General features: G+C 46.7%; 2 protein-coding genes across 4 annotated transcripts in view; one reads left to right on the forward strand and one right to left on the reverse strand.

The window, feature by feature from the left end:
• Positions 1-5486: 5486 nt before the first annotated feature.
• Positions 5487-11695, forward strand: LOC126533680 (probable methylmalonate-semialdehyde/malonate-semialdehyde dehydrogenase [acylating], mitochondrial). Its single transcript, XM_050180868.3, has 13 exons — positions 5487-5681; positions 5841-5885; positions 5991-6065; positions 6359-6520; positions 6592-6670; positions 6733-6887; positions 7415-7562; positions 7625-7689; positions 7805-7861; positions 8814-9185; positions 10191-10370; positions 11360-11458; positions 11521-11695. Exons 1-13 carry the CDS (start codon positions 5646-5648, stop codon positions 11620-11622), a joined length of 1575 nt encoding a protein of 524 aa, XP_050036825.1. The 5' UTR covers positions 5487-5645; the 3' UTR covers positions 11623-11695.
• A 127-nt stretch (positions 11696-11822) lies between these two features.
• Positions 11823-24111, reverse strand: part of LOC126533678 (protein PALS1-like) — a 53717-nt gene continuing 41428 nt past the window's right edge. For 2 of the 3 annotated variants that reach the window (XM_050180864.3, XM_050180866.3), the window contains 6 exons: positions 22970-23157; positions 18901-18965; positions 18756-18833; positions 16591-16758; positions 15003-15205; positions 11823-13115 (listed from right to left, as the gene is read on the reverse strand). In XM_050180864.3, the coding sequence (XP_050036821.1) occupies positions 12804-13115; positions 15003-15205; positions 16591-16758; positions 18756-18833; positions 18901-18965; positions 22970-23157 (1014 nt within the window). In that variant the 3' untranslated portion in view covers positions 11823-12803. The remainder of the gene's footprint in view (positions 13116-15002; positions 15206-16590; positions 16759-18755; positions 18834-18900; positions 18966-22969; positions 23158-24111) is intronic. The other variant, XM_050180867.3, reaches the window with a different exon arrangement.

Genomic DNA, 24111 nt, shown 5'->3' on the forward strand with positions numbered 1-24111 from the left:
ACTTGTTTTAGCCCTGAGAGGTCTGTATATGATGGCGCAACGCTTTCCTAGGAGGGAGTGGATCAGCCTTCCCTGAAATTTCACTGGGCTATAGCCTTACCTTTTTTCCAGACAAAACCCAATTTGCGAAATCAGCGTATATTCACCTGCGAAATGTGTGGCTACACTTGTTTTAGCCCTGAGAGGTCTGTATATGATGGCGCAGCGCTTTCTTAGGAGGGAGTGGATCTGCTTTCCATGAAATTTCGCTGGGCTATAGCCTTACCCTTTTTCCTGACAAAACGCAATTTGCGAAATCAGCGCATATTCACCTGCGATATAGGTGGCCACGCTTGTTTTAGCCATGAGAGGTCTGTATATGATGGCGCAACGCTTTACTAGGAGGGAGTGGATCTGCCTTCCCTGAAATTTCGCAGGGCTATAGCCTTACCTTTTTTCCTGACAAAACCAATTTGCGAAATCAGCGCATATTCGCCTGTGAAATAGGCGGCTACACTTGTTTTAGCCCTTAGAGATCTGTATCTGATGGCGCAACGCTTTCCTAGGAGGGAGTGGATTTGCCTTCGCTGAAATTTCACTGGGCTATAGCCTTACATTTTTTCCTGACAAAACGCAATTTGCGAAATCAGCGCATATTCACCTGCGAAATAGGTGGCCACACTTGTTTTAGCCATGAGAGGTCTGTATATGATGGCGCAACGCTTTTCTAGGAGGGAGTGGATCTGCCTTCCCTGCAATTTCACTGGGCTATAGCCTTACCCTTTTTCCTGACAAAACGCAATTTGCGAAATCAGCGCATATTCACCTTCGAAATAGGCGGCTACACTTGTTTTAGCCCTGAGAGATCTGTATATGATGGCGCAACGCTTTCCTAGGAAGGGGTGGATCTGCCTTCCCTGAAATTTCACTGGGCTTACCTTTTTTCCTGACAAAACCCAATTTTCGAAATCAGCGCATATTCACCTGCGAAATAGGCGACTACACTTGTTCTAGCCCTGAGAGGTCTGTATATGATGGCGCAACACTTTCCTAGGAGGGAGTGGATCTGCCTTCCCTGAAATTTCACTGCGCTATAGCCTTACCTTTTTTCCTGACAAAACCCAATTTGCGAAATCAGCGCATATTCACCTGCGAAATGGGTGGCCACACTTGTTTTAGGCATGGAGGTCTGTATATGATGGCGCAACGCTTTCCTAGGAGGGAGTGGATCTGCCTTCCCTGAAATTTCGCTGGGTATAGCCTTACCTTTTTTCCTGACAAAAGCCAATTTGCGAAATCAGCGCATATTCACCTGCGAAATAGTCGCCTACACTTGTTTTAGCCCTGAGAGGTCTGTATATGATGGCGCAACACTTTCCTAGGAGGGAGTGGATCTGCCTTCCCTGAAATTTCACTGGGCTATAGCCTTACCTTTTTTTCCTGACAAAACCCAATTTGCGAAATCAGCGCATATTCACCTGCGAAATAGGCGACTACACTTGTTTTAGCCCTGAGAGGTCTGTATATGATGGCGCAGCGCTTTCCTAGGAGGAAGTGGATCTGCTTTCCCTGAAATTTCACTGGGCTATATATATAGCCTTACCTTTTTTCCTGACAAAACCCTTTTTGCGAAATTAGTGTATTCATCGCCGAAATAGGCGGCCGCACTTGCTTTAGTCGTGATAGTTGTGTATGTGACGGCGCAGCGCTTTCCAGAGGAGGGAGTGGATCTGCTTTCCCTGAAATTTCACTGGGCTATATATAGCCTTACCTTTTTTCCTGAGAAAACACAATCAGCGTATTCATCGCCGAAATAGGCGGTCACACTTGCTTTAGCCGTGAGAGTTCTGTATTGTACGAGTTGGAGTCGGGTATGTAAATATGTGGTAGCTGGCCCACGCCGTCGTCCAACTCACCCACGCTTGGGACGTGGTTGTAGGGAGGGACTTGCTCTTATCGAGAACTAGGAGTACGGGATTAATTTACTATATTTAGATTACGACAGGAGACACATTTCAACACTCTAGCATGACTGCCAAATGGAGCACGCAAGAGGAAGCACAACGAGCAGCCGAAAAACTGCTGCTTAAAAACTCTCTGTCCTCCCTAGATCCCTAGGTGAGGGAAAACTGCCATTCAACCTCCGTCCACTCGGACTGTCCAAAGTCGTCGTTGGAGGCGTAGTAGACCCGCCTTTGAGGAGGAGGGTTCACACACTCTCTTCCGCCCTTTGGTCTCACTGAACACACTGCGTAGAGCGGTTTCTAGTACACATGGGTTGTCACGCTTGACCCCAGCTATCGCCTCTTGATTCCAGAGCTGGCTTCTCAGGTACCCGCCACGGCTGTCAGCAGACTATGACTCTCCAAAACGTATTGTCGCAGCGGACCGAAAAGGGTTCGAAGGTCGCTACCCCCGCAGGACGTTTGTGATGCCTGCTTGGTCGATTGTTGATAAATAGTCGGAAACCGACTTCACTGGCTATCTGCCTTTCTAGTGCAGGATAATATTCTACTCATATATATAAAATATCCACTATGAGACTTCCGACGGATACAATTTCGTTTACTGAAGCAGAACATGCATGAGTCGGATATTCTAATGGCAAAGCTTTCTTTCATATGGGAGATATAGGCTACGTGGGAGCTAGGTTACGCGGACGCCTGCATGCAGCGCGCAGTCTGCCATTTGAGAAGTCTGCCATTTGGAAAGAATAAAGTTGACAGCAGCTTCGATGGACAATAAAGAAGAAAGCTATTTAATATTGCCTGTTGTAAGCAGTTCCATGGTTTCAGACAAATTTATAACTCTATTAGGTGAAGCTGTATAGCTAGGTAAAACTATTCTGAACAAAAAGAAGATATTCCAAATGGTCTGTACATTTATTGCGACGCACTATAGCGTATGCATCCAGCCAATTTTTCCGCGTGCAAGTGGTGTTGTGGTGCATCCTTGGGCGTGTTTCGGAATTTCTGATCTTGGGCACAGATAAATCGCACCGTTTATTCAAAAATTTACTGACGACAGACACCGCTGGCTTCTCTGTCGTAAGCGCAGCGTACAACTCCAGACGATGTCACCCAGCTGCAGAGAGTAGTCGAAAACATGGAGGAAAAAGAAAAACGGTCGCAAAGAAAAGTTTCACGCGCTTCTCCGCCTGCCTTCCCTGGTGGCGCACGTTTTTTTTTTTTTTCTTTCCCCTCTTAGCTACATATACTGCGGTTACTCGGTCACGCTACCCGGCCTTGGGCTCGGTTCTCTCCTCTTTCCCGCATTCTTCCCCGCCGCTGGACTGTTTTCCTATACTTCCTTTTTTTTCGCTTAGCCCGAGACACCAGAGGGTACATCAGCTTGTCGTTGGAAATAGGTATGCGCGTTTGCTCTAACAAGCTTTGAAAGAATCCTTTACATTGTTTGTTCGGTCGCACTCAAATCTCACAATAGGTCGTATTCTTTCTCCTTGCGTTTTTCACGCAGTGCTTAATTAGTATTTTTGCTTGTCATGGTTCATGCGAAGGCACCTCCTACCCAGTCGAACCGGACCAGCTGCGAACGAACTAGTTTAACGCCAATGCAAAGCGTTTTACCAATGCGGACAAACAGAAAATGCGGCCTTTTAGCGAAACGTGAGTTGAAACCAAGCAACAGTCGAGCAAAGTCATTAAAAAAAGAATTTAGAGAAGTCCAGAGTCGCAGTCTGGTGCTTCTGCAGTCTGCATCAGCTGCGGCAGCATGTAAAATGCTTATTATCGTAGTTATGTACTCAGTGCAATACATCTTATGCTGCTGCAAAGGTCAATCGGCAACTAAAGCTGACCCGGTGCATTGCCGTCTTGTTGCACCGACGAGCGTTTGGCGCGCTCGGCGTCCAATCGTGCTCTGACGGAGGCCCAGCCCGTGTGGCCGGCCGCGTGCCGATGTAGCTGGAAGTAGACGTCGGGCCGACTGTTTTCGGAAGACGGGTGGCCAGTGAAGCCGGCTTCCGACTATTTCTCAACAATCGGCCAAGCATCGGCAGTCTAGGGTTGATTGGGATACCGGGCCGCCTGCGGCGAAGGTGAAGCAGCCTTTAAGCACTCCCCTTATGTGGGCCGATCTCTAAGAATAGTCCAATACCGGGCCTACCCGCGGCGGAGGTGCAGTTCGCCATTAAAGGGACACTAAAGGCAAATACTAAGTTGACGTGGACTGTTTAAATACCATTTCAGAAACCTCGAAACGCTTGTTTCGTGCCAAGAGAAGACTTAATTTGCGAGAAAATGGCATTTGAAGGGCCCGAATACCTTTATCTGAATTCAAATCTCCCGCCACCCAACCGGGGGCAGTGGTGACGTTGCATACGCTATCACCCACCACTACCTAGATGTTGCATCACCAGCCTTTGTTGTCGTCGGTGAGTAAAACGGCGCCCGCCAGACGGCGATAATGAGCCAGAGCGGCGGATTCGCCGCTGCAATTGATTTTTGGTCAAGTGGCGTAATGCACCCTTTGGGTCGTATCTTGCCACGTAAAGATAATCGGCATCTGCCTTGCTTGAGTTTTCTTTTTTGAAAACTCGGCGTTCACTACTTTTCTGTCGAGAATGCTCTGTCGTACTGATAACGCGCATGCCGTTCGTGACTTGGAAATGCGGTGAAGAGAGATGACGATTATTGTTTTGGGGCAAGATACGACCCAAAGGCTGCAATACTAAATTTCTCTACTATATAGAAATTTCGGGGGGCGGAGGCGTGTGCCCGGCGGTCACCGCCTCACTACGCCACTACTTCTCTCTCATGCAGCCGAAATGGGGCTTTCGTGTCCAAAGAGGTTATTTTTACGTATTATATAACCCCCTTAGACGTCGCGTACTAGAAGCGAGGAAAGGGGTGGATCGCAAGTCCACTGCCACAATTGCAGTGCGTTGCACATGACAATTAAAGCCTATGTATATATATTGAGTGCTTAACTAACGTAAATAGTAATAATAAGGAAATGGTTGGTTCGCCAAGCTGGGACACCGCCAGCTCAGTCGGCATAAGTGATAACATGGCACAGGCAAACGACGGTGATTGTAAACAAAAGATTGAAGACCCCGCACCGCGACATGCGAATTGAATTTTCCGCTGGCGGAGGCTGCAACTGTGACTCGCGCTGTGTTGGCCGAACTCGAAGACGTGAAATAATTTTGTTCGTACTGACTAGAACGTATACATTACAGATGCGCAGTTTTGCATATTCCGACTCGACTTTCAAAACGCGAGCGCTATGCTGCCAGCTTGCGGGGAAAGTCCGAGTCTACCTTTTCTTTCATTTTTCTTTTTTTTAGCGCGTCCTTTGATATTTCCGCAAGACCTCAAATGCACAGATTTTCGCTAGAAAGATTATGCCCTCGTCTATTTGGCAATTCAAGAGTGGTGTTACTTCCGTATCAGTGCTTATGCCTCCGTGATACACAGAGCAATGCACAGAGACATGGCTGCTACAGCGGCGCTGTGTTGGACAGCAGCCAAACGGCCAGCCAGTCACAGCCAATGGGCCTTCATGCGCCCAAGGCCGAGCCAGACGAGCAGACAGCAGCGAAGTGTTAAAACTGTTTAAACCCGAGTGTACGTTGGGGGATAGTACACCGCGCCCGAACAACGTCCACGTAGTACAACCGTTGAGAGACCGGGGAAGCAGGCGAGATGGCGGCGCGACTTTGCTTTGCCTACAGGACGGCGGTGAGTTCTCTTCCGCGCTTCGCGATCACCTGTTTCAGCGGGGTGACGAGCAGTATCGTACCATGCGGAGTTACTGAACATGTGGCAGCTGTCCCAGTGATGGCGTGATAAAGGCTTCGCTGAGATTACGCTACTGATTGAGCACGTTTTCTTTTGCAGCTCCTGCAGAGGTTTTCCGTTCGTGGCTATGCGTCGTCTAGCGTGGTAAGATACCTATTTTGGCGGTGTCATGTACGGCATCGCTCGACTTACAGCCTTACGATTCCCCCCTCCCACCACCCACTTCTCCATGTTTTTCCGGTTGTGTAGCCCACAACCAAGATGTTCATCAACGGAGAGTTCGTCGAGTCCAAGACGACCGAGTGGATTGATCTCATGAACCCGGTAATTACGACATTTAATTATTTGCGCCTTCTCCCCTGCTAATATTGAAGTTGGACTGTCGTGTGATCCATGCAGTATCGTTGCAGCATCGAAAAGTTTATACCGCGTCTAAACAGAGACGGCCGCGAACGAGTTTACCTTATCTTTCACTGTTATGACAGATAAGCGAGTTGCAAGGATATCGGCTCTTTACCTTTGGCGCACGACTGTGACAGACGGTCAAGGTCACGAATCGACGATGCTAGGAGTGTTGTTGTAAATTACAAGTTACTATTTTACCATTTATTTTCCAGGCAACCAACGAACCCGTAACCCGTGTGCCAGTGTGTACGAATGATGAAATGGAAGCGGCCGTCGGTGCTGCAAAGGAGGCCTTCAAGACGTGGTCGCAGACGTCAATTTTGACGAGGCAGCAGTCCATGTTCAAGTTGCAGAATCTCATCAAGGAGAACATGGTAGGAAAGAAACGATACATTGGAAGGATGCAGAGTTGTGCAACTGGCATTTGCAACCTTTTTTTGTGCAGAAACGAATTGCTGCAAACATCACAGAGGAGCAGGGAAAAACGTTGGCAGACGCTGAGGGAGATGTGCTTCGAGGCTTGCGTGAGTACGCAATGTTCAAGATTGTCAGATGGTTTCTGCGATAACATTCTTTTACTTTGCAGAGGTTGTCGAACATGCTTGTGGAGTTACTTCTCTACAGTTGGGCGAGACCTTGCCATCCATCACTAAAGACATGGACACACTCTCCTACCGCATTCCGCTTGGCGTCTGCGCTGGCATCACGCCGTTCAACTTTCCTGCCATGATCCCTTTGTGGGTAAGTCCCACTTACCCTTGCCCTTTGTCTACAATATCAAATCATGCTTGCATACATACACACAACAGCATCAATAAACTTAATCAGATAGCTGTCAGATTCGTTTACTTGTATTCCTCACTAGACTCCCTCTCCCAAACAATCAAAGCTAACACTAGCAAGCTGCTCTCCTTGCATAGAAAATCTTAGTGGGTACAATTCCTATATTTACTCCAGACTAATGAACTTGCTTTTGACTGTCAGTATCCGTTGCCCCTAGCAACGAGACGCTCTCCTGTTAAGCAATAATCCTTGTCGCCATACTTTGCAAATTCAATACATTGCATATATTCAAGTACGTTTTATTTCCAAGGATGAGAACAGAGTGGGACCAGTTTACCAAACTTCCCAAATTCACATTGCTTAACCTATTATCGTCAAGGCTTGCTCTCCTCTCCTACCTTGCTTAAACCTGCACAGGATGTGCTGTATGTAATTAAAACAAAAGTAGAACCTCCTTTTGATTGTTACAAACTCTTTCAACGCAGATGTTTCCTCTGGCCCTAGTCTGTGGAAACACAATCGTGATCAAGCCTTCAGAACGCGACCCTGGAGCCACGATGATTTTGATGGAGCTGCTCCAACAGTGCGGTGTGCCAAAAGGGGTGGTCAATGTCTTCCACGGAACACATGAATGTTTGTATTTCAGGTCCATCTGTGTTCTCCCAATTGCTAATGTGACACCTCTCTCGTTACAGCTGTCAGATTCATCTGTGACCACCCCGACATCAGAGCAATCTCGTTTGTGGGATCTGACACAGCTGTAAGTTGTTTTTCTCTATTCTCTCAACTGTACGTAGTTAAGTGACTAGAGCAGCCTGTTTTGCAATCAGCAGTGGTGACCTGGAATCGCTATAGTATATGCGTCTTGTTTGCAGGGCAAGTTCATCTATGAACGAGGCTCGAAGAACGGCAAAAGGGTGCAGTGCAATATGGTGAGGCTTTTGTTTGGCTTCTTGCAAAGTCTAATGCAAGGAATTAGCAGAGAATACAACTTGTGTTCATTTTTTATGACACTGCACAAGCTTTTTCACAAGTGTGCGCAGTCTGTATGTATGCGCACCAACTGTTCCTGTGGTCTTTCTCCTCCAAAACTATGTGCGAAAGTACACATATATCACTATATGTGCAACTGTGCCCCCTGTTGAAAAGTTAAGGAGTTTCTGGTGCCATATTTGTGTGCCAACATCTCCTACCATGTCAACAGCAACAAAAAAAAAGATGCATGCACAGCGAAGGTGGCAGGCACTCTACACTGCATTTTACACTCGTGTGGACAGACCGTGCGCATGTATGCATGGTGCCATGCGAACCCTTGGACCATGTTCCAGGTATTGTGGGCATCATCAATTACCATATAATGAAAAATGCTCAAACAAAAGCTCTTTCGAGTTCAGATCTTTTGGAAATGCTTTTAGTGTGCGGCCCTATTTTTCACTGCCACCCATGCTTACGCAGCTTGCTCAAGACAGAGTTTTGCTGGAAATGGGTTAATTATTTGCATAGGGGGGCACCATTTAAGTGAGCCTAAGAGAAGTAAGGCACGACGTTCTTGGGAATCAGGAAACACTTTTCTAGAGTTTGAGGGAAGTGAAGGCCGAAAAAAACAGCTTAAGGTGGGACTGATCGTGCTGCAATATATTAATGTCCTGCACACACGAGACTCTGTGATGCCACAAATTTTGACAAGAATTGGCCTATGCCTGTAATAAACCTCATAGCACATTCGAAGATAACACTTAACCCTGCAACATTTTTAGGTTATACGAAGAGGTTAGAAGTCAGCATAATGTAAAAAAAGAGATGTTGAAATCAGTGGAATGTGGATTACAGCAGTTTAGTCAAGTTAACGAGTGCCCAATTAACATTGTGCCACACTGCTTACAGGGAGCGAAGAACCACGGTGTGATCATGCCCGACGCAAACAAGGAGTACACGCTCAACCAGCTGACAGGCGCCGCCTTCGGTGCGGCCGGACAGAGGTGCATGGCACTGAGTACCGCCGTTTTTGTCGGAGAGGCCAAGAACTGGATCCCCGAGCTCGTGGAACGTGCGAAGAAGCTCAACGTGAACGCCGGCCATGTTCCGGGCGCCGACCTTGGCCCAGTCATTTCTCCACAAGCCAAGAAACGCATCTGTGACCTCGTCGAGAGCGGAGCGCAGGAAGGAGCGAAGATTATTCTGGACGGCCGCAACATTAAGGTGCCCGGCTTCGAGAAGGGCAACTTTGTGGGACCCACCATCCTTACAGACGTGAAGGTAAGCGACACGATGCACAGGTCGTTCAGTATTTGTCAATAGCATGACTGAAGTGAATGTGCGAAGTCTGCAATGAACACAAGAATGTCATAGGCACTTGACTACTGGTGCATGTTACAGCAGTGCATTGAAGCACTGTATCGACAGGACAATATACTGAGTGATGCATTTTTAAGATGACACTTTACCTTGGGAGCTCTTGACTAAATACACGGGAACCGCAAAATTGCTTTGCTCAGCATCAACTGCATCGAATTTGATGAGGTTTGTTGCATTAAGAAGAAAATGTTTAAATCTGCCACCTGTCGGGAGCAAAGTCTTGTTTTCCATTTTTTAAACAAAGAGTGTTGACTATCCCAAAATTAAAGCAAAATGAGACGTCAAGTTTACAGCTCTTAACTCGGATGCTTTAACAGATGCAGCTTACAGAACTGTATCTGGCTTGGTGCAGGCTTACGGATTTCATTTGTAAGCTGTGTGCTTGTCTTTTTCATGCACTCGGGTCGAGTGTATGTCGCTGAAGTTTGACGTGTGCAACAAATGCTAGAGCTCTCAGTTACTGTTGTCCTCCGCTAGTTCAAGCGTCTCCTCTCTCCACTGTCTTCTTCCCCACTTTGAGTGAGTTGTTCACAGTAACGTGATCGCTTTTCCACGAGTTGGAGTTTGGTTTAGTAAAGTGGGCCGACCCCAAAGACGATGAAATTGAAGGTAGTTACTTGGTAGGCCAATGCTGCTACACAATGCGTCCTCGCAGTATTGCAATCTAATCCTGGGGGCAATGAAACGTCATGCACCCACACATCTAATAGCATTAACCAATAGAGACAACCAATAAGTGCACCCCCACCAGCATACCTCAGCAAGTCTTCCAGGGAGCTATCGCTTGAAATTGCCAATCATTGTACGGCCGTTCCCAGACGCCGCCAACACTTAAAAAAAAAAAATGTCGGATGCAGTTATATGTGGTTTCACAGCATCTATCGGAACCTCCTTCTATCCTTGCAGCCCAGTATGCGTTGCTACCGGGAGGAGATTTTTGGACCCGTGCTGCTGACCCTCAACGTGGACACAATGGACGACGCTATCTCTCTCATCAACTCCAACCCTTACGGCAACGGCACTGCCATATTCACCACGAATGGCGCCACTGCAAGACGGTATACCCAAGAGATTGACGTGGGACAGGTAAGCGCCACTAGTGGGGCCACGCCAAAGTGCTATTCATCCAGCCAGACCCAGCATTACATGTACGCATGCAAGCAAACAGCGCAACAGAGAGCACTCTTTTGTGGCTGTATGTTGGCGACCGTACAATAGACTGATCATGCCATGTTCAGAGCGCATGCACACCATTCCTGCCTGTAGACTTTGCCTCTTTCCCACTGCACTTTTGTTCCAAGGCAAACTAGATGGGGTTCGAGATGGTACAAACAGTACATGCTTCTTACCACTGTCGCCCTTCTGTCCACTAACTATATTTTGTGGCAACAACATAACGCAATATGTCATGAAATTGGTGCATTAGGGGACTACCTCCGCTTTTCGCTTGGTTCTTAGTTTTGTTAAGCAAAACCTCTACCAAACATTCATGTCAGTGTTTGCCTTGAAAAACATTTCAACGGTGCTGGGAATTGCACTATATATATATATATATATATGAGCTCTGAAGGAGCTTCAACTAAAATTCACCTCATGAGAGCTCGTCTAAACGAACAACCAGGGCATTTACATGAGCCTGACAGAAATGGGTTGAATTGGCTTGTCAACCTGTCGGCGCACATGTAAATGCAGACGGGTCAAGCCGACCAGCGCCAAGACCTGTGCAGAACCACAGAGACATTGCGATTTACGTGTCAGCAGTGTTATCAGGACAATGCAAAGACAAGCACTGGGCAGTGCAACCTCGTTGTAACAATAAAACGTACGAAATAGAGCTGTTGCAGACTGTTGTAGGAACCGGTAGCCCAGTCTTAACGTGTTGATGGCTCGGTGCTGCCGTTGCCCACACCCATGAGATAGACGTTCATGTAAAACATGCTCACGTCGGGCTCGGTCGGCCCGATTTCTGACTCAACCCATTAACATTAGATTCGCACTATTGCTGCAGATGTGTTACTTAGCCACCACTATCTAAGAACTCAGAATTAAAGCTTGTGACTTTTTGCCTGTTGCAGGTTGGTGTGAATGTGCCCATTCCTGTACCACTGCCCATGTTTTCTTTCACTGGATCCAGAGGCTCGTTTTTGGGTGACAACAACTTCTACGGCAAGGCTGTAAGTACTTGCTGCAGGTTTTGTGATGACCTGGTTGCTGAATCCGACTTCTTAACTCGCAGGGGGTCAATTTCTACACGCAACTGAAGACCGTGACCCAGCTCTGGCGTACGCAGGACTCGACGCACACAAAAGCGGCGACTGCCATGCCAGTGATGCGCTGAGAACACGAAACCATCACTCATCCCATCAACTTCGTACAAAGATTTTCAATAAAGTGCTTCCATGATGTAAGAAGGCTGGCTAAAGTGTTTGACATCAAGGAAATCTGCCTTTGCATCACAGCATAGTTTCACAATGTCAGCAGACGTAAAAAAAAAAAAAAAGCAGGTACAGTTGAACCTTCATATGATGAACACAGATGTAATGAAGTAAATCTAAAATTTACTAATTCTTTTTTTCCACTGGTAGCATGTGTACTTATAACAGATCTCGGATATGACGGAAATACTTTTGTATCGGATGTAACTTCATTACTATAACAATGTTTGACTGCAGGGAGGTACAGGGAAGTGTTAGGTTCAAACTATGCACAAGACACACACTTGCATGGTCAGTTCAAAATTATAGCACAAGTTGGCTGTTCCGAAATTTCGCCCACACTGGTTAGAACTGTAGCTTTTACGGCATTCTCAAGACAGTACGCACAATGTAATGGTTACTTATTTTTTTTTCTCCTATAAAACAAAATGCTTCACAAACTCTGATTTGTACTGACTGCCCAGCCCAGCTCCCGTTCTTCTGCGCTGTTGGCGTGAGGTTGCGGGACACGGTGAACGGTAGTCACTCAGTGTCTGTCGACGTCCCACCGAAAGAGAGACTGGAGCTGCGCTTTCTGGCAGTAGTAAACATTCTAGTTGCTCCTATATCGTACATAAAAAATGGCCTCGTGTGTCTAAATTCTCACAATATACAAGCTGCACCGTCCAATCCAAAAGTTCCGCATAGCTGCGCCACCAGGCTTGTCAGCCTGTTGCGCTGTCGTGCGCGTGTGGAAGGGGGCACTGTCCATATGGCCTCGGAAGAGTCGTCGCCGAACATCGCTTCGATGCACCGCGATTGGTCTGCGACACAGACACGTCTATGATTTCTTTTAAAAAAACTGGTTCTGAAGCGTAATACTTGTCGCCAGCATTATGCTTAAGAATCGTCGTCACGTGGCAAGATGCAGGCGCCAGGTCGCCACGTATGTTCTTAGTGACACATTGCTTCAGGCACCACAAACGTTCTGCGTCGTCTCTGACCAGTCGTGGCGCTTGAAGGCCTTGTCTCGGCGACTGTGGGCGTTCCTCGGATCTCGAGCGTGCAAGGTGGCACACGATGTCTCCGACGGTGGGGCCTGTGGCTAGGAGCCTGCGGCACTGTCCTGGTTTGTAAGCCACACGCTGGGCACCCATTGGGGCTCTCGCTCCAGAATGGCCACCTCCTTGAGCAACTCGCTGTAGGCACGGTCCAGATCCGAATTGACAATGACCATGTCGAAGTAGTGGCCGTAGGTCTCCTCCATTTGTCGTGCCCGTTCTATGGTCTCCCGCAACTCCTCCTCTCGCACGGGGACGCCCTGGCGGGCGCGGTGCTGTCGGAGTTTCTCCAAAGATGGCGGTGCCACAAAGACCACGTATGGCTTGAGGTCAGAGTGCTTCAGCATCTTCAGAGACTGCCAAAGAAGAAGAGAGCGAGACAGGGTGAGTATGCTGCAGTTGACACCACTCTGTCTTGCTGCCATGCGCCATTCATTAGACAAGCAAGCCTGAGATGCTCTTCTGTTTCATCTTATTTCTGAAACCCTAAGACAACACTTATTTTAAAGGCAAACTCAATACTTCACTTCGGTTAATTTGGCTATAAAACAGCATACACAGACATCTCGGAGCAGCTCGTGCGATCCGATTTCAATGCGATGTCCAGATGCTCTGGGTTTTTGGCCATTTCCAACTAACAGTAATGGTGGAATTTCTGTGTGTCAGTATCAATAACAGTGATTTTTCCTGGCTTCTCGCGACACATTCACTTGCATTTGAAGCTCAAGATTTTGCAAGAAAGCGGATTTTTATCTACACTCTCAGAAATGGCTTTTAATGTGGTCCAAAATTTAATTGCAGTTGGCTTTTAACACGAGCGTTGGGGGGGCTTAGGAATGGGGCAGCAATCTCTTGGCTGTCCTGCTGAGTATCTGCAGTGGTACTCATTCCAAAGTTCAAGGAGGCCAACCGCAATGGCATTTTGGGCCAAGAAAGAAGCCTAGGTACAGAGTAGCTTCGGTGCAAAATTTTAAATTTGAAATGGGAGTGAATACATCATGAAAAGCTAGCAAAAGTATACATTTTTGATACGGAAACTGACCCCCCCCCCCCGAAGAAATATGCTGCTATTACTGCTCGTCAGAAGCAACACGACTCGCATGGCCTCCGAGATTAAATTATGGGGTTTAACGTGCCAAAACCACTTTCTGATTATGAGGCACGCCGTAGTGGAGGACTCCGGAAATTTCGACCACCTGGGGTTCTTTAACGTGCACCTAAATCTAAGTAAATGGGTGTTTTCGCATTTCGCTTCCATCGAAATGCGGCCGCCGTGGCCGGGATTCGATCCCGCGACCTCGTGCTCAGCAGCCCAACACCATAGCCACTGAGCAACCACGGCGGGTGCCTCAGAGATTAGCCATTTCTCATGGCAAGGTGGAAAATCTCTGAGGTGATGTGCCGGGACTTGCGTCATACCCACCAACCACCGAGTGCACGCGTCATCCCCTTAGGTGCAATATAAAGGCTGAAATAAGAAAATTCGACAATTACCAGCCCTGCAGCATTGTCAAGATTGCTTCAGCTTTATACTCTACTCGTATGGCATATCCAATTTAGCCAAAGTGAAACAGTTGTCCCTTAAGTGGCTCCAAGTTATGCTGCGCTTGAAAACGAATGAGCAGTTTCCCTCTCACTTTCTCTACCCTCCCCATAGGCACTCTCCCCTCCCCTAGATGATATGTGGACACTACACGTCGGTGCTTTTACTGTTTGAAAACACCACCAACATCCGCTTATCGCGGCTGTGTTCTTCAGCTGCATGCTGTTGCCACTGCATGCACTGCACGGAACAAACATGCTATGCGAGGTGAAATCTGTTGATTGTGCACGACAGGCAAGTGAGATGGGGACAGGCGGGCATGCAACTGCATGGCAAAGACGTGCTAGCAGACGGATTGGAATCGACGTCTCTCGCAGATGGACCGGTTGGCAGCGTTTAGTGTGGTGACATCACATGCAGGACCCTGCTGGCATCACGTGTGAAGAAGGAACCGGAAAATTCCGGCGAGTAGCGCGCAACTGTTTTGGGAATTACCAGAGGTGGTTCGGAGACCCTTTTACGATGCCTTTCCCCAGACTGCAGTACCATGATGTATCAGTCCAGAGATCATCAAAATAACGCAACCCCAAGCGATCTCAGGTGGCATGTAGGCCTGTGAACGCAACTCGTTGATAGCAGTACAGGCTGCGAGCCATCACAATTTGATACAAACATCTGCGAAGCAGACGCCATGCCTCACCTGTGGGTGAAGGTTCAGGACGCAGACCTTGCCAGAGTTCACGACACTCCGAATGGCATCAAGGCTGGTACCGTAGTAGTTACGCTCGTATTCTCCGTGCTCCACAAATTTGCCGGCCAGGATGTCGGCTTCAAATTGGGGCCGGCTAATGAAATGGTAGTCTACCCCGTCTATCTCCGAATCCTTTCGCGGCCGGCTGGTGTCTGGCAAAAACAAGTTGCAAGTCGCTGAAATCAGCAGGCGTCCTCTCTTTCCCTACGATAAAAGCTAGCAATAGAAGAGCGCAAGCTAATGGTGCAATTACAGCAGCAGTCTGGACATAATACTAAGATAGCCAGGTCGAGAGGCCGACCACCGCCTGCAGATATGAGTTAATAGTACATTTCACAGATTCTTTACCCCATTAAGGTGCAGCAAACTGCCATGACGTTAAAGGGACACTAAAGGCAAATATTAAGTCAAGCTAAAGTGACAGATCAGTGCTCAAGACCGTCTGAGGTATCAACATTATCGAGAACAGAGCTTTAGTAATCAAGAAATAGGGGTAAATGAAGGACGTGTATTGCGACTCCAAAGGAGACGTTCAAGTACTAGCCCAATGACGTAGCGACTCCTCATTATAATTCTTTCACTAGTGCTCAACAGTTCATAAGTAAAAAGATCATTGCATTGCATTATGAGATGTAAGAAAGTGCTACTTCTCTATTTCTATTCGATTAGAAAAAGCATCTTTTTGACACTAACAACTCGACAACGATGAATGCGGTCGAAAGATTTCATTTTCATTCGGCTCTGCGCCGCCTGCGCTTACACGTTTCAGCAGTTTCATCATCGTGTAGTGTCGTGCTGCTCTTGCTGGCTCACAAAACTTGCACAAACTGTAAGTAGCAAAGAACGAGGCCCATCGCGACGAGCATCGAAGATCATGTTCACTGCATTCGTGATTCAGTGCGCGCTTTCCCTTCCTCTGTCACACAGTCGGCTCTGTCTTGGCTCAGTTTCTAGCCATACTTTCGTGTTTTGCACAAGGAACTGTAGCCAACAACTTTCAGGCGCTCTTTTGCTCACCGACGGCAGTGATGTCGTATGCACCGTCAGGACTCCCTGCTTGGAGAAGGGCAACTTGAATTGCGCTAGAGGTATGCAGACCCTTCAGATGTAATTTTCGTATCAACCAAGTCTTTTCTTGGCATGAAACAAGAGATGTGAGGTTTCTGGATTGGTATTTTAACAGTCCACGTTGACTTAGTCAATAATTTGCCTTTACTGTCCCTTTAGTGAAGCAATAAATGGGAGGGGGGGGGGGGGGGTGATGAGTAGTGCTTCAGAACTGCTTGTCATGCCCACTGCTTCAGTAGATTTTGAAGACAGACTAATAAGGTATCTCATGTAAGACTAAATAAAAAGATGCCTGCCGAACTTTGGTATCTGTAATGCATTGGGACAAGCATAAACGGAGCAAGCTTTAAGCGGTGTGCAACTTAAATACAGCTTGACAACTTTTTTCATAATAACTCTAAGGCCCTCAACAAAATGAATTTTACGTAATTCGGTTAGGCTTCTAGGATAAATCTCTCCAGACACTCACGAGGAACTGCAGCTGCAAAGCGTTCTGTGTCCTCCATTAGCTTTTGGCGGAGCTCGTGCCTGCCTATGTTGGACGGTCCAACAAGCACCACGGGCCGCTTGCAGTTGGGACGGGGGTAGTAGAGCGACACCTCTTCATAAGTTGGCACTGGCTCGTTTACTTCGGAGTCTGCATGTGTCGCCCAAGACCACACGTCAACAAGTCAACACACACACACAATCTTAAAAGGAGAGAAACATTTGGCAATGTGCTATGAAAGAAAACAGAAAACACTCGCAAAGCAGTGCTATATTGCAACTAAAAGCACGAACAGGTCATTCACAACCACGTGAAGCCAACAGACAGTGAAGCCAGGCAAAGCATAAAGGAAACTGAGTGTGACCCGCCACAGTAGCTTAACCCTTTAGTGACATGTGTTGCCTACAGGCAACACAAAAAAAGAAAAAATTTTTTTTTCATGCTGACTTACGGTATTGAGTACGAAGTTTCTGGCTAAATGTCTTCGGCCAACACTGACTGACAGGCAGCAAGCGTCATTTATTGCTTCCGAGCAGAAATGGAGGGCAAGGAAGACAAAGTTTCTCACGCGACTCGCTTTCTCTACATTAGGGGCGAAGTGACTGAGGGAAATGACCCCTGGAGGGAAATGACCCCTGGAGGGAAATGACCCCTGGAGGGAAATGACCCCGTTTGAAGCATTATGTAGAACCCCACTGTCCAGACTGGGGAGGCGTACTGCTCCTTATCCCATATGCTCTGGCAATGCCCTGCGTTACGCAGCTCATCGCTAAGCCCTCTAACCGACTGGGAGGCAGCCCTTAAGAGTGGCGACCTCTCAGAGCAACTATAGGCTGTCCAGAGGGCCTGCGACAGGGCGGAGGACCACGATCTTCCGACCCCGACGTGGGTGCGGCCCACGACGGCTATGGGAACTCCCTGAAAAGGGAGGTACCCTAACGCCGGTTCCTCAGGACCATTAATAAAGTTCTTTGTCTGTCTGTCTGTCTGTCGCTTTCTCTTGAAAGCCCCTTCAGAGGAGGCAGAACAATGCAAGATCGCCAGCTGTACTGGTGTCGCACACATGATATAAAGCAAGTGAAATGTACACCTACGGTTCACATATGACGAGAGCTGCCCACACAAATTTTAAACGAAGACACAGGTGACTTGGGGTAAAGCTGACTTCCAGTTTTCTGCCTGATGTTTTCCCCCTACTGCTGAAGAAGTCTCCGCAAATTTTTTTTCCTTCTTTAATTGAATACCCTTACTCTATGTGTTTTGCCCATTTAAATAGTAAGTAAAACTTTTTTAATATATATTTATGTGCCGTCAATAAAGGATTAATAGCCATGGTGCTGGGCTGCTGAGTTTGAGATTGTGCATTTGGAAAGGGCAAAATGCAAATACACTCGTGTGCTTAGATTTAGATCATCATCATCAGCCTGGCTAGGCCCACTGCAGGGCAAAGGCCTCTCCCATACTCCCCCAACTAACCCTGTTAAAGAACCCCTGTACACGTTAAAGAACCCGAGATGGTAAAAATTAAAATGGAGTCACCCCACTACTGCACGCCTCATAATCAGATTGTGGTTCTGACGCACAAGACCCCAGGTTCAAATTAATTTAATTTAATTAACTGTTCTTCGCAACCGAAATGTAGAAAGAATAAGGAAAAGGTATATGAAAGTGGACGAAACAACAACTTGTCACAGGTGGGGGCCAAACCCACATCTTCCGCATTATGCATGCAAAGCTCTACCAACTGAGCTTGGCGGCGGCCATCTTCCTGCCCGCTTTTCTTGGGTGCTACATCTAGCCCTGGGAGTATTAGCCAGAGCCACTTATGGTCAAGGCAGCAGATGTGGAACGTCCTTTTAACCACCGGCATCACCTAGCACACAAACTTAGGAGAAGGTCACTGCCTAATAAACCCTCGTGTGCCACCTCACAGCATCAAGGCTGCAAAAGCTGAAACCTCACCAAGCAATGAACAAGAAGCGTAAAGGCAGAATAACTCAAGCCCTGGCTACATTGTCTGTTGACTCCAGCAGTTATAACTAAAAAGAAAGAAAGAAAAAATTCCCTTGGCTCCCCTTACTGTTCTGGTTCAAATAGGTCATGCTGCAAACTTGAGAGACAAGTGCGAATACTGAACTGCAACTTACCATCCCCCAATGTACCAGTTGATCCGCCACTCTTTTTCTTCTTCTTCTTGTGGTGTTTCTTGGCACAAAGAAATTTTCCTGTTGCATAGAGTGCAAACATAATCAGCACCTACGCTTCCGTCGAACAAAAGTAGAGAAGAAATACCTCGCTTGGTCTTCTCCTTTGACCCCGCATCACCGCCAGCCAGAGCTTGTTTCATAGCTTCACGCCTGAACAAAAAACATTGCAGGTTACTGTTGTCATTAGTGTCAAGTAATCATTTGAATTCCTCAATAGCAGTTTTTAAAATATTGTGCTATTTGATGTTCCCTTTGAAAAAAATTCAATATTAGGCTTTCCAAAGTGTAATGCTTGGTTTCCTATATTCAGCTTTGTTGCAATACAGTTGTGTTAAAGGGACACTAAGGCATATGTTAAGTCAATGTTAAGTCAAGCAGTACTAAAATGCCATTCCAGAAACCTCGCAGCACTTGTTTCGTGCCATGAAAATACTTAGTTTAAGAGAAAATCGTGTCTGAAGGGTCCACATATCTTTAGCATGACTCAAATCACCCGCCCCCGAGTGGGGAGTAGTGACGCTGCATACATCATCACTGCCCTTTACTGCTGTTGGCGAGAGTAACGGCGGTGAGTAATAATGCTATGTTTTTTTTTTGTGCAAAACACAAGCACGCCGCCACGGAGGAACCGAGCCAAGACAGAGTATTAGATTCACCACTGCAGCTGCTCTTCGTCAAGTGGCGTGGACCATTCGGGCATTCTGCATCGTCACATGGATGTAGAATACTCTGCTACTCGCAGTTTGTGCGAGTTCTGCGAGACAGCATAGCACTGTGCCATAACAAAACTACTGAAATGCGTAAAAGTAGGCGGCGCAGAGTCGAGCAAAAATGAAATCTTTCGACCACCTGCATCATTGTCAACGGCAACGTCAAAAAGTTTTTTTCTAGCAATCGAATAGAGCTGACAAGTAGCACTTTCTTCCATCTTATGATGCACTGCATGATCTTTTTATTACAAGAGGTTCAGTACAGTCAAACCCGGCTATATCGAACTCGCAAAAAAACGCCTATCAGTTCGATATAGAGCATAATTCGATATAAGCCTGCTAAATAATTGGATGTCATAAAAGCACATCCCATTTATAAAATCACTTTATTGACGAAACTAGCTTAGTTTCGCATAAATTAGTCCTGCATTTTCTTCTGCTTGGGCAATTTCGCTGCCTGCGACGCACGCACTTCCCCACGTTGTCTAAGGAGTCCGAGCAGCTGAGGCCGCAACCTTCCGCATTCGCGCAGAAGCACCGGACTAATGCGAGTGCACCAATCACTTCGGAGGATGTGGGCAAAGGACCGTAGTTGCTTTCCTCAACGTGCCTACTTTCATTTGTGCTCGGTACGATGTCGGCGATGTAGTCTTCGTTTCGGCATCTACCGCCGTCGCGACACCATCATCTGCACTCACTAACTCGTCCACCGTTGATTCGAATGTCCTGGAAATTTTGACAGCTCGCTCCAAACTTCGGCAACGCCGGCAACGGCTTCGTCGCATTCATCAGAATTTACAGTCATCACCGAGCACGCGGAAACCGGCACGTATGAAGAACGCCTCGTACACGGCCGTGCGTACGCGTCGGGCGCCATGGGCACCGGGTTGCGAGTCTGGCCACTTTAGCCCTAATCGTGCTGAGAGTGCTCCTCGGAATCTTGCACGCTGCGGGGATATCGCGTTCGACGCGATTTATGATTTCGATCTTCACGACGAAAGGCGAATTCTGCTGCTTCATCACGGCAACACTGCGGGAGAAGGCCCACAAGGCGCAAACACGATAAACCGGAGAAGCAGCCAGACAACTCGCATTTTCGCCATCTTGCACGAAGAGCACACAAGAGCCTCTGATTGGCTGTCTGAGCAAGCGCTGTAGGCGGGCGAGGATCATTTTTTGCAGGGGAGTGTCGATAGATAGTGATCTAAAGAAAGGAAGGACGCTTGATTCTGCAACCCGTGAGGGAGCACGGCGAAGCGTCGTCAGGAAAGAGGGAGTGAGAAGTGAAAGATAAAGAGGGAGGACAATAGACTTCACTGTGCGCGACAGGGGGTGTCGACGGCTCGCCCGAACAGCCCGAGGCAGCGCGGTCACGGTAGGGAGAGCGGTTGGATGGAGCCGCGCCGCCGGGTTTCCCCGCTACCGCGAGGGAAAGCCAACTTCTGGGGGCACTTTTCCGCCGCTTGACGTTCGATATATCGAGAGTCACTGCAATATTTGTTCGATGTAAGCGTAATTTTTGCTATATATACTCATTGTAACTATACCGTGACCAGAAATTGTTCGATATATAGAATAATTCGATGTAAACGGGTTCGATATAGTCGGGTTCGACTGTATTAGCGACATAATTATAATGAGGAGCACCTATGTCTTTGGGCTGTTACTTGAATGTCATGGGCGAGTCTCAAATCGTGTTTTGTATTTACCTCAATTTCCCGATTACTAAAGCCTTGTTTGCGATAATATTGACACCTTACACTATATCAAGCATTAATCTATCACTTTAGCTTGACTTACTATTTGCCTTTAGTGTCCCTTTAAGCGGTGAATCATGTCTGCCTTGCAGTGAAGCATACCGAGAGCAGTAAGGGGCACTGTAACTGGGTTTAGTAAGCATTCCTTACACATGTATGCACATGCTATCTCCAGCCACAGTACGAACAAAAAGTTTAATAAGTGCAGCCAAGACGTTTAATCAGAATATAAGCATTGATACAGTACTATCTCTTGTTTACACTTCCTCTAGTCATTGCAGCAGTCTGCATTTTTAATTTGTTCATTGATATACTTTTGCGTTATTCCCATTCACTCCCTACAAGCACAAGGGCATCTGCATCGTGATTAGCTGCTCATTAACCTGTTTGTATCTTTGACATTTAGTTCACTAGTTGTACTGCACTAATTTTTGGTCCCATTCTTCCACAGAACAAGTAATTAATTCGGTATGCAGTAGTTCCTATGCATACCAGTTTCCAACCACTTCTCCGCACAACAGCTATTCAATACTGAATTAGAAGATATTCGTCCCAGATCACAATTCGCTTCGAATTCAAAATCTGTTATTTGCATATGCCTGGTTGTCGCAGTCAAATATGCAGTTGCAGTACTTATACTCACATCAAGAGTACACGGAGAATAACACGGAGGCAGCCCTCTATACTGGTTTCTACACCATTGGTACCATGTAGCAAACACAATTCCACACCCCAGTGATTCATGCATTGAAGCACGAAAGTAACTGGAACGCCAACGTATTTCACTGCACACTTTGGGAATGAATATTTCGAAACTGGCGTCATTCTGAAAGTTTGAACTCACTGGCTACAATTCAAGAAATGCAATATATAAGCTGTAAGGTAATAAATAAAAAATATAATTTGTATTTTTGTTAATTATCCGATTATGCATTTTGATTCCTTGTGCAACTAATGTCAGCCTCTTTGAGTAATCCAGCTAAGTGACTAGACTTATGCTATCTGCCACAGGCAATCTTAAAAATTGTGTCTGGGCTAATGAACACCTGGCATATGAACATATTCACCACAGAACAAGTGAGGTGACACGTTTGTACTGTGGGGCTTCCATTGCACGCAGCCTGTAATCGCAAACCCCACCATGTGCATCGTGTACTAGAAGCAGATGAGGTACTTCAGAAAAATAGTTAATTTGGGTTTAATGGCGCAAAAGCGACTAAGGCCATGCTGCACCAGCCACAATATATTAAGAAATCAAATGTTAAAGCAGCGAAAGCTGCGCTAGTTTAGAGTCTGTGCAAAAAAACCGGTTTCTTCTAAAAAGCTCAACAAGTCAGTGAAGGGCACTAGCGGTTAATCTCCGAGTATTGAGGCGAGGTGTAAAGGTATGTGGGAGTTATAGAGATTCTGTAAACGCTTCCGTCTCTGTGTTTCAGTGTTTGGACATGTCATAATAATGTGCATTACTGTGAGTGGCTCATGGCACTTCTCGTATCATTATTGGACGCAACATTATTTCCAAATCACAGTGCTTCAACATATAAAAAAGTTATTTGTTTACAGGACGTTGCAGACCCAAGTAAACGTGCAGAGCGATACATTTCCATGACCGCACTAAGTGCGTAGCTTCCGCAGTGTCGCCTGCCAAGTAGGAAGCACAGTTGTGGGTAAATGGAAGGTGACCCACTGCTGTTGGAAGGACTTGGAAGGAATGAGGCCGGCCAGGGTTTGGTCTTCCTCGCCCTGGCGGTAGGCCTGCCACCAGTTGGGGTCGTCCCGGTTGATGACGTGCAGCACGTCGCCCTTTTGGAACGGGATGCCCAACTCTCGGCATGGAATGTACAGGTCTTCTTCTGGCTCGTAGTCAAAGTGGGCCTATGACAGAGACACATGCAGTGCTTATTTAGTCAGTGCTCAAATTTCGCTTGTATGGCACGCCTAGAAATTCAGAATGCTAGTATGTATTGCTCAGAGTAACGATTGTGTGTCAACAAGTTAACAGACAGGAAGTAAGCAGTATGAATTAGAGTGAAAATAATAGAGCAGCATAGACCAGCTAACCAGTAGCCTAGTATTAGAATAAAAGTATGGGTGTTAAAGGAAGGGAAGCGCAGTCAGGCGTGGCAGAGGAAACAAGATCGTTGGGAGAGACCTTTGTCCTGCAATGAATGTACTGTATTTGTTCGAATACTACGAGGGGATAAAAATTTGACAATGTCAATATGCTACACCTGGCATCATCAACATTGCCATAACGCCATGACGCAGAGCAAAATTTGCTTACTTCGTGTAGCAGTAAGGCTATGCATGATTACATTGCTTATAAAAATTTTGATTTTCCTCCTGGGTAAATTTCAAAACTAGTTTGTAGAATGAAGCGTTACCATAATTTACATATTTAAGGCACTCTGACGCCAGTATATTTTCTAGGGCCTAAAGGGTTTAGAATTTCATTTAATAGAAAAAAAAAGGTGCCAAATACAAATGTCTTATCACCACTCGGGAGATTCCAAGCAGTAACATTAACTCTAATACACATTGAACATCTGCAATCAAAACAGCAAAACGCACATGCAGCCAGTTCATTGGGGTGAACTTACCGTATTTACTCGAATATAAAGCACACTTTCTTTTTTCGATAAAACAAGTCAAAAATTTTGTGTGCATTCGAATACAGTACGACCCTAAATCTGCGTGACCATATCGCCATCGGCATTTCAAAATGGCCACCGTGTAGCTTCCTCCATGTGATGTAGTATATGATGTGCTTAGGTTAGTCTACGATCTGTCTTCCCGTTTTCTGCATTTGCTCCATGAGCATAGAAGTGC

Source organism: Dermacentor andersoni, chromosome 7, assembly GCF_023375885.2.
Source record: "Dermacentor andersoni chromosome 7, qqDerAnde1_hic_scaffold, whole genome shotgun sequence".
Classification (NCBI taxonomy): domain Eukaryota; kingdom Metazoa; phylum Arthropoda; class Arachnida; order Ixodida; family Ixodidae; genus Dermacentor; species Dermacentor andersoni.

Coding starts and splice junctions, on each gene's coding strand:
- LOC126533680 (XM_050180868.3), top strand. CDS start 5,646: ATGGCGGCGCGACTTTGCTTTGCCTACAGGACGGCG. Junction 6,521..6,591: donor ATCTCATCAAGGAGAACATG/GTAGGAAAGAAA, acceptor TTTTTTGTGCAG/AAACGAATTGCTGCAAACAT. Junction 7,690..7,804: donor TTGTGGGATCTGACACAGCT/GTAAGTTGTTTT, acceptor TCTTGTTTGCAG/GGCAAGTTCATCTATGAACG.